Raw genomic sequence first — 25,460 nt, 5'->3', positions numbered from 1 at the left:
TCCACCACCTGCACCACCTCATCCCCCTCCTCATCCTCATCATCCTCCTCCGCCTCCTGTTCATCCGCCTTCTGTATCTCCGTCTTCTGGTGGTTCTTCACATAGTCTGCGATGACGTCCTGACAATGTAGTAAATAAACAACAATGGTCTGAGACACACACAGGATACACACAGGAAACACACACAGGATCTTTCGCAGATGAAATTAAATCTGCACTTGACCCATCCCGATCCCGTCGTCCTCGGGCAGCCGGGAGCAGAATGATCACATTTGCAATTGATCATTTTGATCAGTTGCAAATGGCTTCCGCGCCACCTGTTGAATACGGGGGTCAGCACGGAGCAGATGCAACGCTGAGCCTCTCACTGTTTTGCACACGGCCCTTGCCTTATAAGGAGCTGGCGGGGCGTGTCTGTATGGACATTCAGGTGTACGCGAACACGCTTCCTGTTTAAGAATGAGTGACGTTTTTCAACACAGTACCTGTTCCGCCTGGCTGTTGATGATCACCAGGTCAGCTCCTCTGCTCTGACAGTCCAATCTGCTCTCAGTCCAGGTCTTCATCTCCGTAGAGAGGTAGTAGCAAGAAGAATGGTCCTTAAACGTCTTCCATTCGTTAACCTCTTCCCCTGTACATGAATCATAACAGTCATAACATTAAGAAAATGTATGCAAAATGTAACTAATTTGCACAAGGAAGAGCTAGAAATGTGTATAGTAGTGATGAGGAAGTGTCACCACACACACTCAGTAAAACAACAACAGTCCAGTTCTTTCTCTCTCCAACTGTTTTTGTTACAGAGCTACAGTGTAGGTTAGTTTATTAGGACGAGTGCATGACAGTGAGGGTAGTTAGGGTTCGATTTTCTTTTTTTTCTTCATTTCAGATAATGGTTGAAGAAGTGCGTCTTTAGTCGACGGTGAAAGTATATATAGTAGAGGGGACTCCTGAGACCAGTCCGTTTTTATAAGAAGGTTTGCCTAAATGTATTAGAAGTACATAGTACAATTTAGTGCAATCGTCTTACCATGAGTTTTGATTAAGAAAATGTATGCAAAATGTAACTGCGACAATTCACAGGTTAACCCTTTCACTGCCACACAACAGCCGACCGTCGGTTGTGTGATAGTAAAGGGTTAACCTTCTGTCGTGTGGCAGTGAAAGGGTTAATGATGGTGCTGCCTGATAATTAGATGAACCTGTCATGTAAATAGCTGATAGCCAAGGGTTTAGCAACGTCAACCAGTGAAGCAGTGACTGAACAGACAGCTGGGTCAACGGTTTATACACCTGTTCGTATTCCGTGTATGTAAATATGTAAATATCATGAATTGGACTTGAAACCTATAGATGAAGTGATAATTACCATATTGTACCCATTCTGCAATCTGTTAACATTTTCAATCAATCAATCAATCAAACCACCACCACCAATTATCCATTCCTCTCCTAAGGAATGTTACTGGTTGAGAACAAGATGGGGGACAGTTTCGAGATCCGAGTTGCAGCGTGGGAAGAGAGCTCCCGACACGGGAACGTTTAATTTGCCTAAAGTATTTAATTGAAACGGCTAACAATTCTCAAAGTTTCATTAAGTGCCGAGGTACAAATACAGAACGACGAAATGCCACCAAAAAAGGAATTTGCCTTTGAGATTGAGGAGATGAAGAAGGCGCTCGAATTCCTCACAGCAGAGATGACACCTGTCAGTATGCAGTTGAAAACTATCATGGGGTTAATGGAGGAGGTGAGAGCCCTCAAGGCCCAGAATATAAACTATCATGGGGTTAATGGAGGAGGTGAGAGCCCTCAAGGCCCAGAATATAGAGAAGGACAAGAACATTGAGGTGCTGGAAAACCGGGTTTGTGACCTTGAACAATACTCGAGGATAAATGACATTATTATATCAGGTTTGGATGTTAAACCGAGGTCTTACTCCCGCGCACTACAAGGAAATGGAGTCCTACCGACCAGGACTCCAATTCAGTGGAGCGACAGGTGGCTGATTTTTCCCAGACTCGTGGGATCAATCTGGACATCAACAACCTGGAGGCATGCCATCTTCTTCCCCGAAGAGTTAAAACGGACAAACCAGCTGTTCAGTTCAGTTCAGTTCAGTGTGATCTTCAGCTGTTCAGTTCAGCTGTGATCTTAAGGTTCACGAAAAGAACATTAAAAACGGCACTACTGAAACAAGGACGACGGCTACAAGGAACAAATGTGTACTTGAACGAACACCTGACAAGAGGAACGGAGATATCGCCCGCAAAGCCAGAAAACTCAGATTCAAGAAGAAGATCGACTCAACATGGACATCCAACTGCAAAATATTCATCAAACTAAACGGAATCCCAGAGCAAGCAACAGTTCTAGTCATCAGAAGCGTCGAGGAGCTGGACAAGTACCAGTGAAAGCCTATCAACAAACAATGGTGAGACCTACATTTTCTCGCGAGCCGCGGGTTGGCCACCCCTGATCTATGTTAAGGTTGGAGGGAGAGGCTTCAATAGTACAGATGTTAGGGGCAGCTAGGAAGGTGGAGGAAAACGTACTGGTTGTTAAGGGGTTAATGCTGCGGGAGGGACGCCCATGGGAGGAGGATTTGCCTGGGGGGAGAGAGAGAGGAGGTGAACATTACAGCAGTGATCAGAGGAGCATGCATTTTCATCAATATTCACATTTGACACTGAAAAATCAAGCGTATGGCCTAGTTTGTGGGTGGCGGTGGTAGTAAGCAAAGTGAGTCGAATGAGTCGATCAATTCCATGAAATCAGACACCATAGGCTTGGATGGGCAGCACACATGAATATTAAAGTCACCAAGAATCAGGATTCTGTCATGGATGGACATGGTATTTGACAGAAACTCGGAAAATTGGGAAATAAAGTCCTTGCTGCTAGGGGGCCGATAAACGAGGGCGATTAGGAGAGGTTTGTCCAAGTCAACCATGGTCAACTGTACTTCAGAGCTGGAGATCTACTATAGATGTCCCTAGAATCAGACACTAAGAACATGCAAATGGACCATATTAAAAAAAGTCTGTAAATGTGTATTCTACGTTCTTATGGAATGAATACGATTTTTTTTTTATAAAAAAAGAAAAAAAAAATATTTTTTTTGTATTTTATTTTGAGTTAATTTTCATAACGCGATAATTTGCTGTGTAATTAATTAATCTAATTAACGCGATAAACTGACAGCCCTAATTATAATATATTGTCTATATTCATGTCTTGCCCGAAAAGGTCTCAAATGGCCCTAAGAGAAGCCCTTTTTGTCACAAGTCTGTTGGAGAATGAGACCCAAATGTGTCTGAAGTAACATCATTGCCAGTGGTCCAGTTCACACGTATCATTAGTGTTGGCCAGTAGCACGTTACTTAGTCATTGTATTACTTTCACAGTAACTTTGTAAGACTTTACAATTTCCAAAATAGAAATTATATCATAGTTAGTTACTAATCCAAGTAACGCTGTGTTACTGTGTTACAACGTAACACAATACTTACTATTAAAGTATATTTAGTTTTTAAGAATTGTAAAGGATAGGCAAAAATAAGCATGTGCTTCATTCAGCCTCTTCCTTTTTTCGGTCATTGAGTTTGGATTTCGTGTGTGAGCTTACTTTGAATGTGTACACTTGTGATTTTTTTTCTTTTTTTCTTTTGAAAGTCCATACAGTACATGTGTGTTTTTGATTTATCTGTAAAAAAAGACTGAAAATAAACTATTCATCATCAATGTTGCCAGAATGCAATGTGTTTTTGTCCTCCACAGTGAGAGCACGTCAGCTACTAGCCATGAAGCAGCATAGAGGCTGAGGAAGAGAGGTAACGTTACGTTCAATAGCTGTCTGTTGTAAACTATGTGGGGGGAGCAAAACGTTTGCAACCGTGAAAGATACGACATCTAATTTGATGAAGCATCTGACACTGCAGCACAACAATGTGAAACCCGCCGTATAAAAATTCGACCAGAGCCAGTGATGGATGTAAACAAAACAACAGGAACTGAATGTAAGATCAGGGCAACACCACCCTGTGAGTGGAGAAGGTCTGAAGAAGCTTGTTGCTGAGTATATTGGAGGGGAGATGGTACCTATTTTCACGGTTGACTTGCCTTTATTTGGATACATAGAGAAAATACCTACAGAACAGTAAATAACTTTCCCAACACTGCTTATCAATGATACAACCTCAGAGGACCATTGAACTTCAAAAAACCTGTGATGAAAACCAACCTGAAAATAATGTGTATCTCCTCTTACGGAGCCACCCTGTGGAATGGGCTAGAAGGGTCTCAAACTCAATGTACCTGGGGGCCGCTGGAGGTAGAGTCTGGGTGAGGCTGGGCCGCATCAAATATTCCACAAAAAAAGGGTTTCAAGTATTCCAAAAAAAAGTACAACTGATCCAATCGTCTCAATCTTTAGCAATAACAATTCAGAACATGAACAGTTCTTCAGAACATGAACGGTTCTTCAGAACATAGGCTTCTCAGTGGTGTCAGTGGACTCATCCACAGCTATGGAAATGCACTGTGCATTTTTTTTATTCTATCACAAAGCTGTTTATTCTGGTTGCTGTGCGATCTGAGGGGGATTTGCTTTTGTTTGCCTTCAAACATGGTCTCCATCACTTCAGTCATACATTATTTTATTATGTATGCATCAGAGAGAGAATGGCTTCTTGCCACTGAGTGAGGACTTGGTATCTGTATGTCATATATGTCCTGATGAATTGAAAATGGGGGACCCTGATGTAAACAAGACGAAAGTCTTTCTCTGGTCTGCATCCCCTTAACAATTGTGTGTATTGAGCTGTACTGTATTGTACCCATTCTGCAATCTGTTAATACAGTTTTCAATCAATCAATCAATCAATCAATACATGTCAATTCTAGCCTCCGATCCCATGACGTCATGTATCTCCTGCGGAGTGAGGATTATAAAATGAACGTGTTTTAAAGTGTGATGCTGTTTGTCATTTTAACAGCAGATACACTTTCTTAAATTCCATTGTCCCCGACAGAGCGTGTGACGGGGAGCTCGGACGGGATGTGTTTTGCTTGGTGTTATTATAGCATTAGCTGAAAAGCTAGCGTTAGCTACGTTACATCAAATCAGATGATGGCCTGTCCTTTCTCCAGGACCTGACACTCTGTCCGTCTATCAACAATAATGCACCCACGGTGAATCGTATTTAAGTCAAGTAGCTACTGACTAGCGTTAGCTGACTAACGTTATCAAATGTCAATGTGAAAACCTTGCGGGGAAGACGAGCTAGGTCAGCTAGCTTAGCTTGACAACGGTCCTGTGGCTAAAGTTGGTGCTATTCATTATCCAGCAATAATGGCTGCAGACCTGCAAGCAAAGTACAGCAAGTTCCAAGTGCCAAAGGATAAGAGTCTCTGAGGCGGAGTCTCAAAAGAGAATGTTGAATATTTATTTTGCATCGAAAATCACAACATTCGAACGTCACTACTAGCCAGAGTCTCTGCGACTGCTACAGACTGAGTAGCGAGTGCAACACCGTCTAATGTCCGTGCGGATCATTGGAGTAGGGTATATCTGCAGTGCTGCAGCCCCATAAAACGTCCAAACCTCGCGCAACGACTCAGCAAACAGTTGCGTGCGGGCCGCATTAACACTACACTTTGACGTCAAGTAGGGGGCCGCAAAATATCATCCCGCGGGCCGCAAATGGCCCGCGGGCCGCGAGTTTGAGACCCCTGGGAGGATGAACTAAAATATTGTGAAAACATAAATCAATTCAAATCTAGACTAAACAAATCAATTTTTGATAGGTACAGAAGGGAAGAAGAGCTTTAATTGCATATTAATAAAAAAAAATAAAAATAAAAGTATGATACTGTATTGTACGCTATATCATATCACATTAAATAATATTATAATACATTTGTATATTATATTGAACTATATTTGCAGTATATGCTATTATATTATGGTACTATATTATATTGTATATATCATGTACTATATATCTCTCAGTACTCTCATTCTTTATTGCTGACAGGTTTGTTTATTATTTCAAGCTGGTTACAACCTAAGTCACCTAATGAACAATGCAGATGTAAACCACTGACAGTCATTGTGACGGAGGGAGCCTGTAAAGATCAGCAGCTGAATGTGATGTTAGAGTTACCTGAGCAGGTCACCTCCGCGATGGAAGAGACAAAATCACCACCCATGTCCCCTATACACCACCTCAGTGCAGACTCAGAGCCATGACAGTTAGGCTTAAAGATCCATACAGGTTGTCTAGAACCACCATCCCTGTTTCTTGCTGAAACAGCAGAGCCACAGCCCAGCTGTCTGCACACTACAGTTGCTGCCTTCATGGTCCATGATCCCTGTCCCCATTCTGCTGCAGGTCTCCAGACTCCATGGTACTTGAGCTCCAGTCTCCCAGCACAGACGCTGCCTCCTACCAACCTCACAAGCTCTGCACAGAAACAAGAGACAAACGACTACATTTAGAGGCATGTTTATCTGTAATTAAAACCGGCATTTCATTAAATGTGTTGCAATTATGAATAAAAGTGATATTTGTTTTTTTGTGATCAAATGTGATGTCTGTAAAAAGAAAATCCATGATAATCGAGACATTAATTTAATAATTCACGTTTATCTTGAAAAATATGAATGAAACAAGGTGGAAGCAGACAGTGAAAGAACACAGTGAACCTTTTTGTTACATTTCTACCATGTTTACTTGTTTTCATCAACAATCTCCACAGTCTGGGGTCCAGTTACACCACGTATGTAAGATAGATGTGTAGGGGTGCAGTGTGTTCTTTTACATGTTCTTCACAGAAAATTAGACAAGGCCGATGACCAATAATAATAATAATAATAATAATAATAATAATAATAATAATAATAATAATAATAATAATAATAATAATAATAATAATAATAATAATAATAATAATAATAATACACTTTATTTGTATAGCACCTTTCATAGAATTGCAGCTCAAAGTGCTTTACAACAGAAAAAGATGGGCATAAAATGAGCACATAAAGTGCAGACATATAAAATCACAGTTTTTCACATTAGGATCTAAATAGTGCAATCAAATAGTAAAATATAATAGACATAAAATGAGCACATAAAGTGCAGACATACAGTTTAGAACCTGTAATTAAAAGTAATATAGAATGGGCAGAGTAAAATTATGCAATAGTGCATTGCAATAAGGTAGTTCTGAATGACTGTTTAACAGTTTAAAACTGTCTTAACCTTCCCTGTTTGATATCCACAGTTTAGAACCCGACAGTCTTCCTTCCTGTTTGATACCCACTTTGACCCTTCAAACCTCCCCCTCAGGGCGCAATTCTAGGTCTGGGTCCCCACATAGTTTTAAAAACCTGACAGTCTTTCTTCCTGCTTGATACTCACATGGTTTGATACCTGACAGTTTAGAACCTGTGATAAAAGTAATAAAACAGTCAAATAGAATGGACAGAGTAAAATAGTGTCAGTACAATCAGCAGTGGAGGGTATTAAAAGGCTATGGTGAAGAGATACGTTTTTAGCTTATTTTTGAAGATATTTAGAGATCTAGCTTCCCTAATGTCCATAACTTTGGTGCATAGTTTGCAAAGGCTGCGTCCACGACTTTCTTTAGGCTGTGGTTTGGAACGTTCAAATAGACCAGTAGTAGATGATCGTAATATTCTAGAGGGGTTCTCAACCTTTCTGCTGCCAAGGCACCCCTGTGTTCAATAAAATATTCCAGGGCACCCCTACATACGATAAAGACTTTTCCGGTCCTGTCTTTTTTGCTACAATGATGTTTATTTAAGAAACCGGGAAACACATTTGTGTGTATATGTAGGCTATATATAAGGGCCAACTTGACTAAACAAAAACAATAAATCTATAAAGCCCTTGAGGAGGCTGATACCGGCTAAAACATATAGTTGACGCGTCTGTGGCTTGTGAAGGCTACTCGCCTGATCCAAAAATAGAATGTCCACAAGGTCCGTTGCAATAATACCCCCAACTGGGTTTATTTACACGAAACAATAATCGATGCACAATTTGCATGTGATATGAAGTAACGCCAACGGTAATATCTTGCACAACATAACATTCTACTACAAACAAAACGATTCACCAAACAATGATAACGTGCCGTGTCGAAGTGACGTGAAAAAACTGTTAGGCTCTGCCGGTAACCAAACGCACCTGCCTGTCATCAGTCCCGTTACCCATTAAGTAGCTACGTATGTCACCTACTGGTGAGCAACGGGAACTGATGCCACAAACCCAATTGGGCAGGCTGGCAGGCACAATGTATACAGGCAGAACTTCAACAAAAATACATAAACAAAACAAATGCATAAAATATAACACATGGCACTAAAACTATGTAAATTGGCTCTTACACCACGGCCTCTAATTGTTAAATGTCATAACATATAACAATTATAACATAAAATGAAAAACAAAAAGAGACAAAGTGTGCCATAACCACAAAACAAATCAAATATTTGAGACTATTGCCTCGTGCAAAAGACAAAGCTTGGTTACTGGTCGCTCTAAAACACTTGTTTTGGTCTTCAGACGCACTGAGCGCACCAAGCTGTTCTTGTCTGAGAAGGTCTCCAAAACTCTGCCGAAGAGCCAAGAGCCTCATGGAGCTGCAGAGCTCCAGAAAAGTCCAGAAATATACTGAGCTTGCTTCCACCTCCTCTTCACATACAGATCCTCCTTCACAAAGAGCCCATTGCCCTTTCTTGGGTGATGTACACTATGGTGGGGGACATACCAAACTTGTCCGACTCCACGATATAGCTGATGTTGAGGCACTTCCTCAGCATAACCATTCCTGATCACGTCAGTGAAGAAGCTGGTGTACTCCTTGTGAAAGATTTCATCTTTCTTGAACCTCCTCTGTAATCCAAGTAGCCGTTGCTTGACCACACAGAGGTTGTTGGGCAGAGTAATCTGGTCACTCCTGAAGGGCATCTTCATACTATAGTGTCCATCCATGAGCTGTGCCGATTCCTCCATGATCTTCAGAAATCTAACATCTTCTCTTGACATTCCATTCTCTTCTGAATTCCTTTCATTGAAATCATGGTTGTATTGGTTGCTTAGAATCTCCTCCAATCTGCTCACAGAAATCCTATTGACATTGGAAACTGCAATCCCATTTTCAGGACCATCGCGTGCTTGAAGGGGCCCATTGACCGCCCAGCCCAGAACAGTTCTTACAGCATACAGACCATTTCCACGGCTGTTAACCACTTCCCAAGGTTCCAATAACCTGGGTGCATTGGTGCCAATCAATAAGTCAACATTCGCCTTTATGCTGTGAATTTGGACATCAGACAGGTACGGCCACTTCACCAAATCTTCCTGTGAGACAATATGTTCACTGGTCACAGGCATTTTTCTTTGTGAAAGGACTTCTGGGAGGCTATAGAAGGTGTCTCCATTGAGACCAGAGATCTCCAAACCATTCAAGGAGGTACTTGCGACCACCTTCTCCTGTCCCATGGTGCGCAGAAAGAAGTTGGTCTGTCGTCCAGTCATATTCAATGCATTCATTAAATGTTCAGAACAAAATGTTGCAGAACTGCCAGGGTCGAGAAAGGTGTACGTTTGCAATATCTTGTCTCCCTTTGTGGACTTGACATGGACTAGCAAAATGGACAACTTACAACCACCTCCGCCGGCCCCAGTAAGACCACATGTCTGAGTGGCTGTTGTGACGCTAGCAGATGCCTTAGGCTGCCGCTCTGTGCTGGGGTATGGCCTGTCGATATGAAGTATGGTTGGATGGTTTTTTCCGCAAATCTTGCAGGTTAGGCGCTTGTCGCAATCACCACTCATGTGACCGGAACACAAACATCCAAAACAAATCCCCTTTTGCTTCACAAAGATAATTTTGTCCTTGTGGTTCTTGCCTTTCAGCCGCGGGCACTCTGTCAAAGAGTGGTCCCCAAAGCAACACATACAAGATCTGGACTTCTCTATTTTGAAATCATGCCCCCTATGGACAGCTCTCAAGTCTGGTTCTTTGGAGTCCAGACGTGTTACCGTGGTAGCAAAGCTGTTGCCTTTAGCTCTGCCAAACCTGGACTGAGGCTGGGACTTGTTCCTGTTGCTCAACCCAGCCTTTACAATTGGTTGATCCTGGATGTCGCCGAAAAGTGGATCAGAAAGGATTGTAACCTGACGTTCCACGAATGTGACAAGATCATTAAAAACAGCTCTGCGATTTTGTCGCTCCAGTATATCATGAGCTGTTGTCCTCCATCTTTCCCTATACCTGTAGGGCAGCTTGGTCATAATCCTGCGCATGTTGGTTGGCATGTCGAGCTCCTGCATGTGTTGCATCTCTGCCATCACGTTGCAACAGTTGCGCAGGAACAAAGAATAGGCCTGCAGCGCCTTTACATCCTCAGACTTAACTGCGGGCCACGCCAAGGCTTTTTCAATATATGACGAAGCAATTTTGAATTCGTTCCCGAAATGTTTCTTCAGGAGACCCTTGGCTATGTCGTAACCACGGTCAGGCATCATGTGCTGACAACTCCTTACCAGCTCACGTGGTTGTCCCATTGTAAATTGTTCCAAAAAATATAAACAATCAGCTTTGCTGGCCTTCAATATTATGCTCAAATGATCTTATAAAGCTCCCATAGTGAAGCGGGTCACCGTCAAATGGAGGGATATCTCTGGATGGTAGAGACATTGTGAGCTGTTGTTGCACAAGAGCATTTGTGATTTCATTCTGCCGTTGATACAATTGTGTAGGTTGCGCAGCAGCTCCACCTTGTGGTGGCATTTGAAAGAGGGGTGGTTGTGCAGCAGCTCCACCTTGTGGTGGCATTTGAAAGAGGGGTGGTTGTGCAGCAGCTCCACCTTGTGGTGGCATTTGAAAGAGGGGTGGTTGTGCAGCAGCTCCACCTTGTGGTGGCATTTTTTTTCATACTTATCTTGTCATGCACAGTCTCTGGAGCGCAACAGTAAGAAGCATTTTGTACAAAAGTATTCTGTACTTCTGTATGACAACTATTAAAGAAACTTGAAAAACTTGAAACATTTGAAAGAGGGGTGGTTGTGCAGCAGCTCCACCTTGTGGTGGCATTTGAAAGAGGGGTGGTTGTGCAGCAGCTCCACCTTGTGGTGGCATGTGAAAGAGGAGTGGTTGTGCAGCAGCTCCACCTTGTGGTGGCATTTGAAAGAGGGGTGGTTGTGCAGCAGCTCTACTTTGTGGGGGCATGTGGAAGAGGGGTGGTTGTGTAGCAGCTCCACCTTGTGGTGGCATGTGAAAGAGGGGTGGTTGTGCAGCAGCTCTACTTTGTGGTGGCATTTGAAAGAGGAGTGGTTGTGCAGCAGCTCCACCTTGTGGTGGCATTTGAAAGAGGTGTGGTTGTGCAGCAGCTCCACCTTGTGGTGGCATTTGAAAGAGGGGTGGTTGTGCAGCAGCTCCACCTTGTGGTGGCCTGTAGAAGAGGTGAGGTGTAACTTTTGGTTTGACAACAGGCTCTGGCATAGGAATGTTGAATTGCTGTGCTGTTGGATTTAGCACAGTATGGCTTGAATGAGGAGGTCCAGTGTGATTTCCCACATGCCTTTGGCTAGAGGTTTGTGACCGTCTCCCTGACTCTGGCATAGTATTCAGAACAGCCAATTGAGCAGTGGATGCAGCCAACTCAGCATCCATTTCAAGTTGCTGCTTTTTCCTCCTTAACACTTCATTGTTCCTCCTTAACTCTTGCTCTTGCTCCTCATTATTCCTCCTTAACTCTTCCTCTTGATCCTCCAGAGCTTGTCTCTCCTTCAAGTACGCTGCTTTCACCAGCAGTGATGCTCTTTTAGCCTCTGCTATGAGGCGTTCAGAGCTGGCACTGGTTTCGTGGAAAACAAAGAAGCAGCCCACAGTGGCACTATCAACTTGCGAAGCCAAATATATGGCTCTAGCTATGACCATACAGGAGTGTATTTATCCAGAACAACTGCTCGAAGTGATGGAGATAAGATTATGAGTATATTGCTTAATATGTAATAGGAAATTGGAATGTATCCTCTATACCGAATATGGTGGTTTTGAAGATGAGGGGCGTTTTGTCAACATCATTTAAAATGATGGACACTGTGTATATGAAGACTGTTGTTTATGAGGGCAACCAGGGAACCATTGTGAGTGCTAGGAACCCAGTGTGTCGACATAGATGTAAACATGTCGATATAGAAAATATCATCTCATCAGATCTGTCATCAGAGAAGAAAGAATGACACTGGTTTACTGTCCAACGGACAACAGGGTAGCAGACGCTATGAGGAAACCTGTTCCAAATAAAAAATTTAAGGGATTTGCTAAGGTCATGTTTAATGTGCAAATATTGACTGCCATACTCTGATGTTTTGGATTATATTATTTCCTTTGTAAAATGTTTTTCGGAGAAGTTATCCAGTGTTAATACAACCCTAAGTGGGAGTGTTGAAGTCAGAGGTTCTATGTAGGATTGTTATTAACTGTATAACTGCATATATAACTGTTTCCACTAGAGGGCGCTCTAGGCGGAGCCACTCAAGAACACCACCAGGTGGCGAGTATAAATAGAGATGTCTCCTCCTACTCTACCTCTTTCCCCCCAGCCTCTCAGTGAGAGGAGAACTCTAGAACTGCTGCTCATACCATGTGAATAAATAAACCACGCCAGTTAAAGGCTAAAGATAGAAACCGTGCCTCTTGACCACATTATTGTCGCCCTATAGCCGGATTCTGTCAACAGTGTCTGATGCTGAAACCATAGTACATGCTTTTGTTTTGTCCAGACTCGATTACTGTAATAAATTATATGGACTACAACCAGGGGTGCAGTGCTAGGCATACGCGGTCAAACAACGTTTGGGCTTCGTCACTGAGGCAAGTGCGCGCATCCTATTATTATGCAAAGTCTAGGTGATGTGATGTGTGTGTGTGTGTGCGTGTGTGTGTGTGCGTGTGTGTGGAGTGTTGGGCGTGTGTTATGTGACAAAAGACTGCTCCGACTCATGAAAGAGGAGAGAGACATGCATGCGCGTGCGCGCGGGAGCGCGCGTGCACGTGGCGTTTGGCCTTGGCCCATATTACGACTGCACCACTGACTACAACATTCTACTGTGAAGTCTTCAACTCATAAGAAATGCAGCTGCTTATCAAAACCACAGTCCATAACACACACACACACACACACACACACACATGTATTAATCACCGTAGGAAATCCAGGGGTCATAGCAGCAGAGGGAGGCACAGGCAGGGTAATATAAATGTCAATACAAATATGAGAATGAAAGTAATGAACAAGATATGAATAAAAATTAAGCTGAGGTCTGATCTGCCGATCTCTCTCTCCCTCCGTGTGTGTGTGTGTGTGTGTGTGTGTGTGTGTGTGTGTGTATGTGTATGTGTATGTGTGTGTGTGTGTGTGTGTGTGTGTATGTGTGTGTGTGTGTGTGTGTGTGTGTGTGTGTGTGTGTGTGTGTTATGGACTGTGTGGTGATCATCAGCTTAGGCAGAGAACAGTTGTATCTCTATGGTGATCAGCCTCGGCTCGCTCTCGTCGTAAGGCGGCGAGCAGCAGGGCGAACGGCCTGGCTTTGATGTTGCGCTGGAGCCGGACCAGAGTTCTCCTGCCTCGTCTCCATTTCCGATGGAGACTGAGGATTACATGGAGGGGGCGAGAGCTCTCTTGTTCGAAGGCCCAATAGAGACGTATCACTCTCCCCCTCGGGGAGTGGCAGGGAGTGTTGCGTCTCCTTGAGGTCCCTTGTACTCCAGGGTTGGGTTAGAACCTCCGACCCCGAGACAAGATGCCCAGCTATCTGCCGCGTTGGATGGTGGCGCCCGATATATTATACTATATAAATGGACTTTAAGATGAGGGTTGTCTATAGGCTACTAGTTGTTTTTACATTACTATATAAATGGACTTTAAGATGATGGTTGTCTATAGGCTACTACAGTTGTTTTGTCTCTGTTCTTCCTGAGAGGGCTCAGGTCTTTCAATGTCTGCAGCAAACTGCTGCAGATGTTCTACCAGTCTGTGGAGGCTGGTGCCCTCTTCTTCGCTGTGGTATGCTGGGGGGGCAACACCAACACACACAAAATAAACAAACTGGTCAAGAAAGCAAGCTCTGTGGTGGGAGCGGACCTAGACAGTCTGGAGGTGGTGGCAGAGGGGAGGACGAGGAGGAAGCTGTATGCTATCCTTGAGAACCCCTGCCACCCCCTCCATGATGAGCTGACCGCAATGCGGTCCACGTTTAGCCACAGACTTATCCCCCCCCGACATACCACAAAGCGCTTCGGGCAGTCCTTTGTGCCGGTGGCAATCAGGCTCCACAACCAGGCAGGGCCAGGACGGGCTAACTGCCGTGGACTGGAGGAGCTGGGTTGTGGACTGTAACCAATTCAATTAATTATTTAACATCATGATTGGACTTGTTTCTTTTTCTTTTCTTCCATTCACCACTTTTAGCTCTATTTTAGCCCTATTTTAGCTCTTCTTTTAAGCCCTATGTATTTGTCCATCTTTGTTTTTAACACATACTAAATAAGTGTATGTTATGTATATGTATACAGGCTGCTTTTGTATATAAGAATTTGTTCTTAATTGCTTGCCTGGATAAATAAAGGTTACAAAAAAAATATATATATATACATTAACTGTCTATAGGCTACTACTGTCTATGGCTACAGGGACACTTGATGTATTTGACACAACAGTTGGTTGAGAAACGGGGTGTTTTTGTAATTTGGTTTGTTCAGAAATATTTTTGTCAGTGTAATTTTTTAGTCCCAGTCCGTCCCTGACTCCACATCTTTAAAGAAGCCTTTGCACTTGATATGTAAGAGTCATGTTATTAATATATTTTCTTTTGTCTTTTTCCATATTTGGCATTAACACTTTAATGCGACGTGTTATGTCGTTTTTTCATGCCCCCCGTTGAGTGCACACGACGCAAATTGTAGTTTGATTTTTTTATTAGCGATCTGAATTCATATTTCATCAACCGAGTCTCCCGTTGGTACAGCAGCCCCTCTAGGAGCTCCGATGGGAAAATACCGCCCCCTATCGTCTATCCCTGTGTAACTGCAGGCCATTCGATTACACTGGTGGATCTTTTTTACACAGAAATGCTGCAATAAATAATAATGCAGCAAAGAATACTGCCGGCTTAGCGTATTTACACTGAACCCAGCAAAGGCGGCACAATGACACCACTGTGTGTAGATTCAGACAGAACGCCATGTTCCTGAGCATCTCGGGTTGTGGTTCTGAAGCAGGTCTCCAAGGAGGGAAGCACGAGGTGATAAACATGGAATATCTTCGAGTGCGTGCCAGGCATTACCCCTGCCCCCATTAAATGTTATGTCATGTAGCCTACATTTCCATCTGTCAGAAATGCCTTTATCCCGCAGTATGCAATGCAAGTTTCAAGTTTCAAGTTTCTTTAATAGTTGTCATACAGAAGTACAGAATACTTTCATACAAAATGCTTCTTACTGTTACGCTCCAGAGACTGTGCTAGACAAGATAGTATCAAATAACATAGTATAGCATGTAATTTAGAAGTAGAAAATGAGGTCACAGTGTTCAGTATAGACATATGTACAATGTTCGATGCAGAATAGACGTAACTGAGTTACCATATAATATACAATACTATGCAGTGTACTAATGTACAGTACTATATAGTGCAAAGCAGAAATGGGATGAGGTACAATTTAGGTACAATTTACAGTAAGGTGTACGAGTTGTAGTGCAATCATTCATCAATAAATATAAAGTGTGGGGAGTGGGTGCTACAGTGTGTTTGTTTAAAGTGGGTATGTGCTATAAAGTGTGTGGAGTGGGTGCTACAGTGTGTTTGTTTAAAGTGAGTGTGTGCGTGTGGATGTGTGTGCTATGTGCGTTTGATGGTTGTTGTTGTGTAGTGTTCATTGTTCGTTTAGCAGCCTGATGGCCTGGGGATAGAAGCTTCTTCTGAGTCTTTCTGTGCTCGCCTTGAGACTCCGGTATCGCTTGCCTGACCGCAGCAGTTCAAAGAGGCAGTTGTTCGGGTGACTGGAGTCTTTAATGATTATCTTAGCCTTGCCCCTGCAACGCTTGTTGTAAATGTTCTGGAGGGTGGGGCTTGTAGGCTTGTTCTGGTTTGTTCTGGAGACTGGTGTATGAGTCCAGGGCAGCCCGGTGATGTACCGTGAGCTTTATACAAAAACTCTCTAAGATAAAGATTGCATCTTCTCACGGGCGGCCGGGTAGCGCAGCGGACTAAGCTAATTCAATGAATAATTCATAATGTTTTACATACCTGAGCAGGTGAGGCCAACAGTCTTGCCAGGTGAGTTGGTGTTTATTTCTGAGTCTGACGCCAAACAGTCCAGGAGACGGGACTCGTTGCCTGTACACTTGAATTCTTTGGTCGAGATTGGACCCTCTCCTTCTCCATAGAGCGCCCCCTCAAGGGCCAAATGAGCCCCACAGCCAAACTGCCTACAGAGCACCTCTGCATCCTGCTTGTCAAAGTCAACTTCAAATAGTGACCTCCACCCCTGATCAGACTTCATCTCCACTCTGCCTGAACACAGACCAGATCCATTCACAAGCCTCACCGAGTACCCTGTACACACACACACACACACACACACACACACACACACACACACACACACACACACACACACACACACACACACACACACACACACACACACACACACACACACACACACACACACACACACACACACACACACACACACACACACACACACACACAGTCAGAGAGAAGGAAAAAAGTCAGAATTAAAAACAGACTAGACACAGCGGATCAATTTAGCCGCTTTACATATTGAGCGTCATTATGTCAAATGTCCTATGTCACTGGTAATACCGGTGTTGTCATGAGTTTATTAGTCATGGGAAACTTCACATCACCGCGGCAACCTTAGCACGGTCTCATTATTCTGACAAATCCACACGCAGGCAAATATTTTTTAGCAATTCACATGAGCCATCTGGTGTCATACAGCTGTCTTAAAGGACGACTCCACTTTTTTTGGAAATTAGCTTATTTAACATCTTCCCTGGAGTTAGACAAGAAGATGCATACCTTTTTTGTCTCTGTGCGTGCATTTTAGCTTTGGGAATAGACGCTCCGTTAGCATAGCTTAGCTTCATCACTGGAAGTGGGGGAGGACAGTAGCCTTACAGTGCCTTACAGTGTATTGCAAGGTCTGACATTGACCAAACTTGATATGCATGACCTTGGTGGGCTCTAGGTCAACTCCTGAAAAGGGGGTCAATGTCAGACTTTGCAATCAAAGTTAGGGGGCTAATAACCCTTGCCATAATTTCAGTGCGCCCCCTAACTTTTGATTGCAAGGTCTGACATTGACCCCCTTTTCAGGAGTTGACCTAGAGCCCACCAAGGTCATGCATATCAAGTTGGTCAATGTCAGACCTTGCAATACACTGTAAGGCACTGTAAGGCTACTGTCCTCCCCCACTTCCAGTGATGAAGCTAAGCTATGCTAACGGAGCGTCTATTCCCAAAGCTAAAATGCACGCACAGAGACAAAAAAGGTATGCATCTTCTTGTCTAACTCCAGGGAAGATGTTAAATAAGCTAATTTCCAAAAAAAGTGGAGTCGTCCTTTAACGGATTTATTGATTTTAAATGCTTAAGAATGTTTTCTAATTACTCTGTTGCAATTGACTATGTTAATGTGCTACCACTGAAATGCATGGCAATGTATTTAGCCAGAAGGTATTATAGAACTATTATAAAAACTATTTTCTTTACATATACTACCTGTAAGACTGACATCAAAACTACCTGTAGGACTGCTGTCAAAACTACCTATAGGACTGACATCAAAACTACCTGTAGGACTGACATCAAAACTACCTGTAGGACTGCTGTCAAAACTACCTGTAGGACTGACATCAAAACTACCTGTAGGACTGCTGACAAAACTACATGTAGGACTGCTGACAAAACTACCTGTAGCTGCTGTCAAAACTACCTGTAGGACTGCTGTCAAAACTACCTGTAGGACTGCTGACAAAACTACCTGTAGGACTGCTGTCAAAACTACCTGTAGCTGCTGTCAAAACTACCTGTAGGACTGCTGTCAAAACTACCTGTAGGACTGCTGTCAAAACTACCTGTAGGACTTCTGTCAAAACTACCTGTAGGACTGACATCAAAACTACATGTAGGACTGCTGACAAAACTACCTGTAGGACTGACATCAAAACTACCTGTAGGACTGACATCAAAACTACCTGTAGGACTGCTGACAATTCATAAGTTTAGTTAAAAATAAATATATATAGAGAGAGAGCACAATTACAGTTGACAAGTATAGTATGAGGAGGTAGAAATGTATATTATTATTTTTTTTATCCATCTTTTCTCCTCTTTTTCAATTTTTCTCCCATCCCAATTCCATTGTGCCAATTCTTCCCTCCCCTGTCTTGAATGTTGCTCGCATATGCCCCCCACTGGCTGGTTGTAGGGAGGATAGAAGCCTTGCATCATGTGTCCCCTCCACCTGAATTCTTTCCCCAATATATTTCCAGTTCCGCGTTCGCCTTCTGCGCTCTGATTGGCCACTGACTGGTCGCGCCAATCGTGTGACGGCAAGTTCTTTCACCGGTTAAGCTTAGGCACTCTTTCGAAGTTGGTTAAGGTTAGAGTTTGTCTTAGAGCAGGGCGATAGAACACCAGCCCTGATTCCAAACTCTAACCTTAACCAACTTCGAAAGAGTCGCCTAAGCTTAACCAGTGATAAACTAGGCGTTAGGTAGTTTGCAGGCTGTTAGACCCGGAAATGGGCAAAGACACAGCTCGTCACACGATTGGGCGCACATGTCACATGACCAGAAACGCCTGTGGCCAATCAGATCGCACCAGAAACGTCCGTGGCCAATCAGATCGCAGAACGGGGAACTGGAAATGTATTGGGGAAAGAATAGACGCGTCCCCTCCGGTACACGAGGAGGCAGCCTGTCACACAATTGCATTTCCAATTAATATTAGGTTAGAAAAAACATTTGCTGATTTAATGTGACTTCCTTGAATGTGTATCTGCATTGGCAGTGATGATGACAATCATAGAGAAGTATTTCATCCATTTGAAGCTATATGGTTTGAAGTGTTCTGACAACTATATCATTTATTGTGCATCTTGAATGAAAATCACCTGTTGATGATTCAGTTGTGTAACTATGATAAAAAAATATATATTTTATGTCAAATATTGTATGCTCACAGAAAGGTAATGTATGAGACTTTAGGTAATGTATGAGCCTCTGTTCCTCTCCTTCCTTTAATGGAAACCCTGTGTGGGGATTTAACTCAAAGTTAAACTGAAAGATTAAAATACCTGGCCGCATCTTTGCTTCTGAAATAAGAGAGAATACTTTGTGCAACATTTTCAATATTTTGTGTTGTACAATGGATGACTTCTTGAGTGTAAAATAACACCTGGATTTCCGTGGGGCGGGGCAAACATAGACCAATGAAAGCAGCTATCCCCACTGAGTCTAATAGCGCCACCCACAAGTCTCTTGAGATATGAAAGGGAGTGTGGGCATGGTTTCAGAATAGGGGCGTGTTTAACCCAGACCAATTCATGTATAAGTCTGTACTAAGTTGATTGACACCTCCCATAGTTGTGTGTCTGTTTGTTTCTCCAGTGGAAGTGTATGAGGCTTATTCATGGTCCTGTCTCTTTAAGATAATTCAGCTACAGTGGGGAGTCCATTCATGTGCAAAAACGTTACGAAATCATATGGCATTATTAGAAGGATTTCTTCTCTTGTGAATCGCTCCTGTCTTTTGACACTTTATTATAGTTTGATATACCCATATTTATCGTATTGTAATATTATTTGGGCCAGTACTTTTCCTACTTCTCTTCATAAACTTTTTATATTGCAAAATCCATTCATAAGGCTTGCCACTACTTCTAATGAATCTGCTCCTCTTTTTAGGCAACTTAAAATACTATCAATCTTTGATATTATTGTATACCAGATATGTATTGTTATGTTTAACTGCACTTTTAATTTAGATTTATTTCCTATTGTTTTCCATAATTCTTTCATGTCAAACTCCAGTATTCATTCATATCCAACAAGGCAATCAAATAATATTAATCGTAATTTCTTCCGCACAACATTATCAAATAAGCATGTGCTTCATTCAGCCTATTCCTTTTTTCGGTCATTGAGTTTGGATTTCGTGTGTGAGCTTACTTTGAATATGTACACTTGTGATTTTTTTTCTTTTTTTCTTTTGAAAGTCCATACAGTACATGTGTGTTTTTGATTTATCTGTAAAAAAAGACTGAAAATAAACTATTCATCATCAATGTTGCCAGAATGCAATGTGTTTTTGTCCTCCACAGTGAGAGCACGTCAGCTACTAGCCATGAAGCAGCATAGAGGCTGAGGAAGAGAGGTAACGTTACGTTCAATAGCTGTCTGTTGTAAACTATGTGGGGGGAGCAAAACGTTTGCAACCGTGAAAAATACGACATCTAATTTGATGAAGCATCTGACACTGCAGCACAACAATGTGAAACCCGCCGTATAAAAATTCGACCAGAGCCAGTGATGGATGTAAACAAAACAACAGGAACTGAATGTAAGATCAGGGCAACACCACCCTGTGAGTGGAGAAGGTCTGAAGAAGGTTGTTGCTGAGTATATTGGAGGGGAGATGGTACCTATTTTCACGGTTGACTTGCCTTTATTTCGATACATAGAGAAAATACCTACAGAACAGTAAATAACTTTCCCAACACTGCTTATCAATGATACAACCTCAGAGGACCATTGAACTTCAAAAAACCTGTGATGAAAACCAACCTGAAAATAATGTGTATCTCCTCTTACGGAGCCACCCTGTGGAATGGGCTAGAAGAGGATGAACTAAAATATTGTGAAAACATAAATCAATTCAAATCTAGACTAAACAAATCAATTTTTGATAGGTACAGAAGGGAAGAAGAGCTTTAATTGCATATTAATAAAAAAAGATAAAAATAAAAGTATGATACTGTATTGTACGCTATATCATATCACATTAAATAATATTATAATACATTTGTATATTATATTGAACTATATTTGCAGTATATGCTATTATATTATGGTACTATATTATATTGTATATATCATGTACTATATATCTCTCAGTACTCTCATTCTTTATTGCTGACAGGTTTGTTTATTATTTCAAGCTGGTTACAACCAGTGTGCGACCCATAGCATGATCTTTGGGGGGGGGGGGGGGGGGGTGCTCAGCGAGGAGTGCTCAGGAGTCGGACTGTGTCATCGCAGACGTTACTAGTCTGTAGCCTGTAGTAGGTAGAGTAGAGTTAGAGTAGACAACTCACTTACCGTCCGGCCGTCTGGACGGGGCTTCCACAGCACATTCCATGATAAAAAAAAGTATCTATTTAGTTAGATAGAGATGATTATCTCTCAGACTCCTGACTTACTAACAATATGAAATACTCCTGGTCCCAAGCATTATTTTCTCGACTGACGAGTCACTGAGCTTGCTTCGACCACTAGGAAACGCGCCCATATTTCATATCATATTTGAAGACCCTAATAGGCTACATTTATTTGCTTGCTGCATTTACATTGGCTGCGACGAATCGATACATTGGCTGCCTGCAGTGACGCTGACGCCCACCACAGTCACCACTGTGAGTGACGTGAATCTCAAAACAATGATTTATATTTAACTAATAATAGTCCCCACGGCCACCGGAGCAGCACCAGCCGCAGGTGTAATTGCGCCTGTAGATGATCCGATTCCCGCCTCCTGCTGCTCTGTCAGCTTCACTGTCTTCGTGAAACCAAAATTGGTTAGGCTTACTTGTTTTCGTTTAGACATTTTACTGGCTGTCAAAACGATCACTGTCTGTGTCAACAAGTAACAGCCACAGCACAGGTTACATACAAAGTGGGTCAAGTTTGATGTGTGCCGTGCAGGCTGCAGCGCCGCCACGCTCCGAATGGTAATTGCAAGAATAGCATGCATGTTGCCATATTACGTGTGAATTAGTGCGCAAATCATTAATCATACATCCAAAATAGCATACGTTTATTATTATACACAATGATGATACAGAAAATTACAGAAAATGAGAAATGCATGGCAAAAGTAGCATTTATTTTCAGTAATTTAGAGACCCCCCAAAAAATCGCAAATCAAGTTTGCAGGGGAGCTGATGTCTGATCTAGGGGAGCTATAGCGGACCGGGCTCCCCTCGTGGATCGCACCCTGGTTACAACCTAAGTCACCTAATGAACAATGCAGATGTAAACCACTGACAGTCATTGTGACGGAGGGAGCCTGTAAAGATCAGCAGCTGAATGTGATGTTAGAGTTACCTGAGCAGGTCACCTCCGGGATGCGATCGTCAAAACCAGAAGACACGCGCCCTGTACACTCCCTCAGTGCAGACTCAGAGCCATGACAGGTAGGCTCAAACTGCCATACAGGTTGGCGAGAAGGTTGGTCAGAAACACCATCCCTGTTGTCTCTTGTTGAAACAGCAGAGCCACAGCCCAGCTGTCTGCACACTACAGCTGCTGTCTCCATGTCTGGTCCGAATAGCCAATGATGTCCTACAGGTCTCCAGACTCCCTGGTGGTTGAGCTCCAGTCTCCCAGCACAGACGCTGCCTCCTACCAACCTCACAGGCACTGCACAGAAACAAGAGACAAACGACTACATTTAGAGGCATGTTTATCTGTAATTAAAACCGGCATTTCATTAAATGTGTTGCAATTATGAATAAAAGTGATATTTGTTTTTTTGTGATCAAATGTGATGTCTGTAAAAAGAAAATCCATGATAATCGAGACATTAATTTAATAAATCACGTTTATCTTGAAAAATATGAATGAAACAAGGTGGAAGCAGACAGTGAAGGAACACAGTGAACCTTTCTGTTACATTTCTACCATGTTTACTTGTTTTCATCAACAATCTCCACAGTCTGGGGTCCAGTTACACCACGTATGTAAGATAGATGTGTAGGGGTGCAGTGTGTTCTTTTTTTTTTTGATCCACTTTTTCTCCCATTTTTCTATATTTTTCTCCCATCCCAATTTCGTATCATCCAATTCAACCCTCCCCTGTCACGAACGCTGTTTCTTGCCTCCCACAAGCCGGCTGCAATGTGGACTAAGTCATACATAGCACAAGTCCCCTCCGGTACTTGAGGTAACAGCAGTCGCATCTTTTCACCTGCGCAGCTCGATCTCTCAGTGTCGAGGAGTAACGCGTGGGAGGCTCACGCTGCCCCCGACACTTCCTGATTCTACTGCGCAGGCGCACCAACCGACCTGTAGGAGTCGCTTGTTCACAACGCCCGATCCCCACCCTTCAGTTTCCCTCCCCGTAATACGGCCAAGGTGTATTACTGCGGACGACCAGCTAAACTGAAAACAATGTGGAGAGCTGGATTCGAACACGCGAATCCTAGCGTCTCCACACTGGTGGCGAGTGCCTTGCCCACTACACCACCTAGCCGCCCGTGGTGCAGTGTGTTCTTTTACATGTTCTTCACAGAAAATGAGACAAGGCCGATGACCAATAATAATAATAATAATAATAATAATAATAATAATAATACACTTTATTTGTATAGCACCTTTCATAGAATTGCAGCTCAAAGTACTTTACAACAGAAAAAGATAGGCATAAAATGAGCACATAAAGTGCAGACATATAAAATCAGTTTTTCACATTAGGATCTAAATAGTGCAATCAAATAGTAAAATATAATAGACATAAAATGAGCACATAAAGTGCAGACATACAGTTTAGAACCTGTAATAAAAAGTAATATAGAATGGGCAGAGTAAAATTATGCAATAGTGCATTGCAATAAGGTAGTTCTGAATGACTGTTTAACAGATTAAAACCGTCTTTACCTTCCCTGTTTGATATCCACAGTTTAGAACCCGACAGTCTTCCTTCCTGTTTGATACCCACTTTGACCCTTCAAACCTCCCCCTCAGGGTGCAGTTCTAGGTCTGGGTCCCCACATAGTTTTAAAAACCTGACAGTCTTTCTTCCTGCTTGATACTCACATGGTTTGATACCTGACAGTTTAGAACCTGTGATAAAAGTAATAAAAGAGTCAAATAGAATGGACAGAGTAAAATAGTGTCAGTACAATCAGCAGTGGAGTGTATTAAAAGGCTATGGTGAAGAGATACGTTTTTAGCTTATTTTTGAAGATATTTAGAGATCTAGCTTCCCTAATGTCCATAACTTTGGTGCATAGTTTGCAAAGGCTGCGTCCATGACTTTCTTTAGGCTGTGGTTTGGAACGTTCAAATAGACCAGTAGTAGATGATCGTAATATTCTAGAGGGGTTCTCAACCTTTCTGCTGCCAAGGCACCCCTGTGTTCAATAAAATATTCCAGGGCACCCCTACATACGATAAAGACTTTTCCGGTCCTGTCTTTTTTGCTACAATGATGACAAAAGTGCTTGCTTTCAAAATAATGTTTATTTAAGAAACCGGGAAACACATTCGTGTGTATATGTAGGCTATATATAAGGGCCAACTTGACTAAACAAAAACAATAAATCTATAAAGCCCTTGAGGAGGCTGATACCGGCTAAAACATATAGTTGACGCGTCTGTGGCTCGTGAAGGCTACTCGCCTGATCCAAAAATAGAATGTCCACAAGGTCCGTTGCAATAATACCCCCAACTGGGTTTATTTACACGAAACAATAATCGATGCACAATTTGCATGTGATATGAAGTAACGCCAACGGTAATATCTTGCACAACATAACATTCTACTACAAACAAAACGATTCACCAAACAATGATAACGTGCCGTGTCGAAGTGACGTGACGTGACGACGGTCAAAAACTGTTAGGCTCTGCCGGTAACCAAACGCACCTGCCTGTCATCAGTCCCGTTACCCATTAAGTAGCTACGTATGTCACCTACTGGTGAGCAACGGGAACTGATGCCACAAACCCAATTGGGCAGGCTGGCAGGCACAATGTATACAGGCAGAACTTCAACAAAAATACATAAACAAAACAAATGCATAAAATATAACACATGGCACTAAAACTATGTAAATTGGCTCTTACACCACAGCCTCTAATTGTTAAATGTCATAACATATAACAATTATAACATAAAATGAAAAACAAAAAGAGACAAAGTGTGCCATAACCACAAAACAAATCAAATATTTGAGACTATTGCCTCGTGCAAAAGACAAAGCTTGGTTACTGGTCGCTCTAAAACACTTGTTTTGGTCTTCAGACGCACTGAGCGCACCAAGCTGTTCTTGTCTGAGAAGGTCTCCAAAACTCTGCCGAGGAGCCAAGAGCCTCATGGAG

At 42.5% G+C, this 25,460-nt stretch overlaps 1 protein-coding gene across 1 annotated transcript; it reads right to left on the bottom strand.

Annotated features, from left to right (window-relative positions):
• Positions 1 to 2: 2 nt before the first annotated feature.
• LOC311247834 (C-type lectin domain family 4 member E-like) lies at positions 3 to 6,214 on the bottom strand (the record flags this gene model as incomplete). The annotated part of the gene is made up of 4 exons (XM_084338826.1): positions 3 to 119; positions 486 to 631; positions 2,557 to 2,610; positions 6,169 to 6,214. Coding segments are annotated over 4 exons (363 nt in total), but the record flags the coding sequence as incomplete, so codon positions are not given.
• Positions 6,215 to 25,460: the final 19,246 nt, after the last annotated feature.

The sequence above is a fragment of the Notolepis coatsorum genome (genome assembly GCF_963971535.1).
Source record: "Notolepis coatsorum genome assembly, contig: SCAFFOLD_210, whole genome shotgun sequence".
NCBI lineage: Eukaryota > Metazoa > Chordata > Actinopteri > Aulopiformes > Paralepididae > Notolepis > Notolepis coatsorum.
This window is presented reverse-complemented; position numbering and strand designations above follow the sequence as displayed.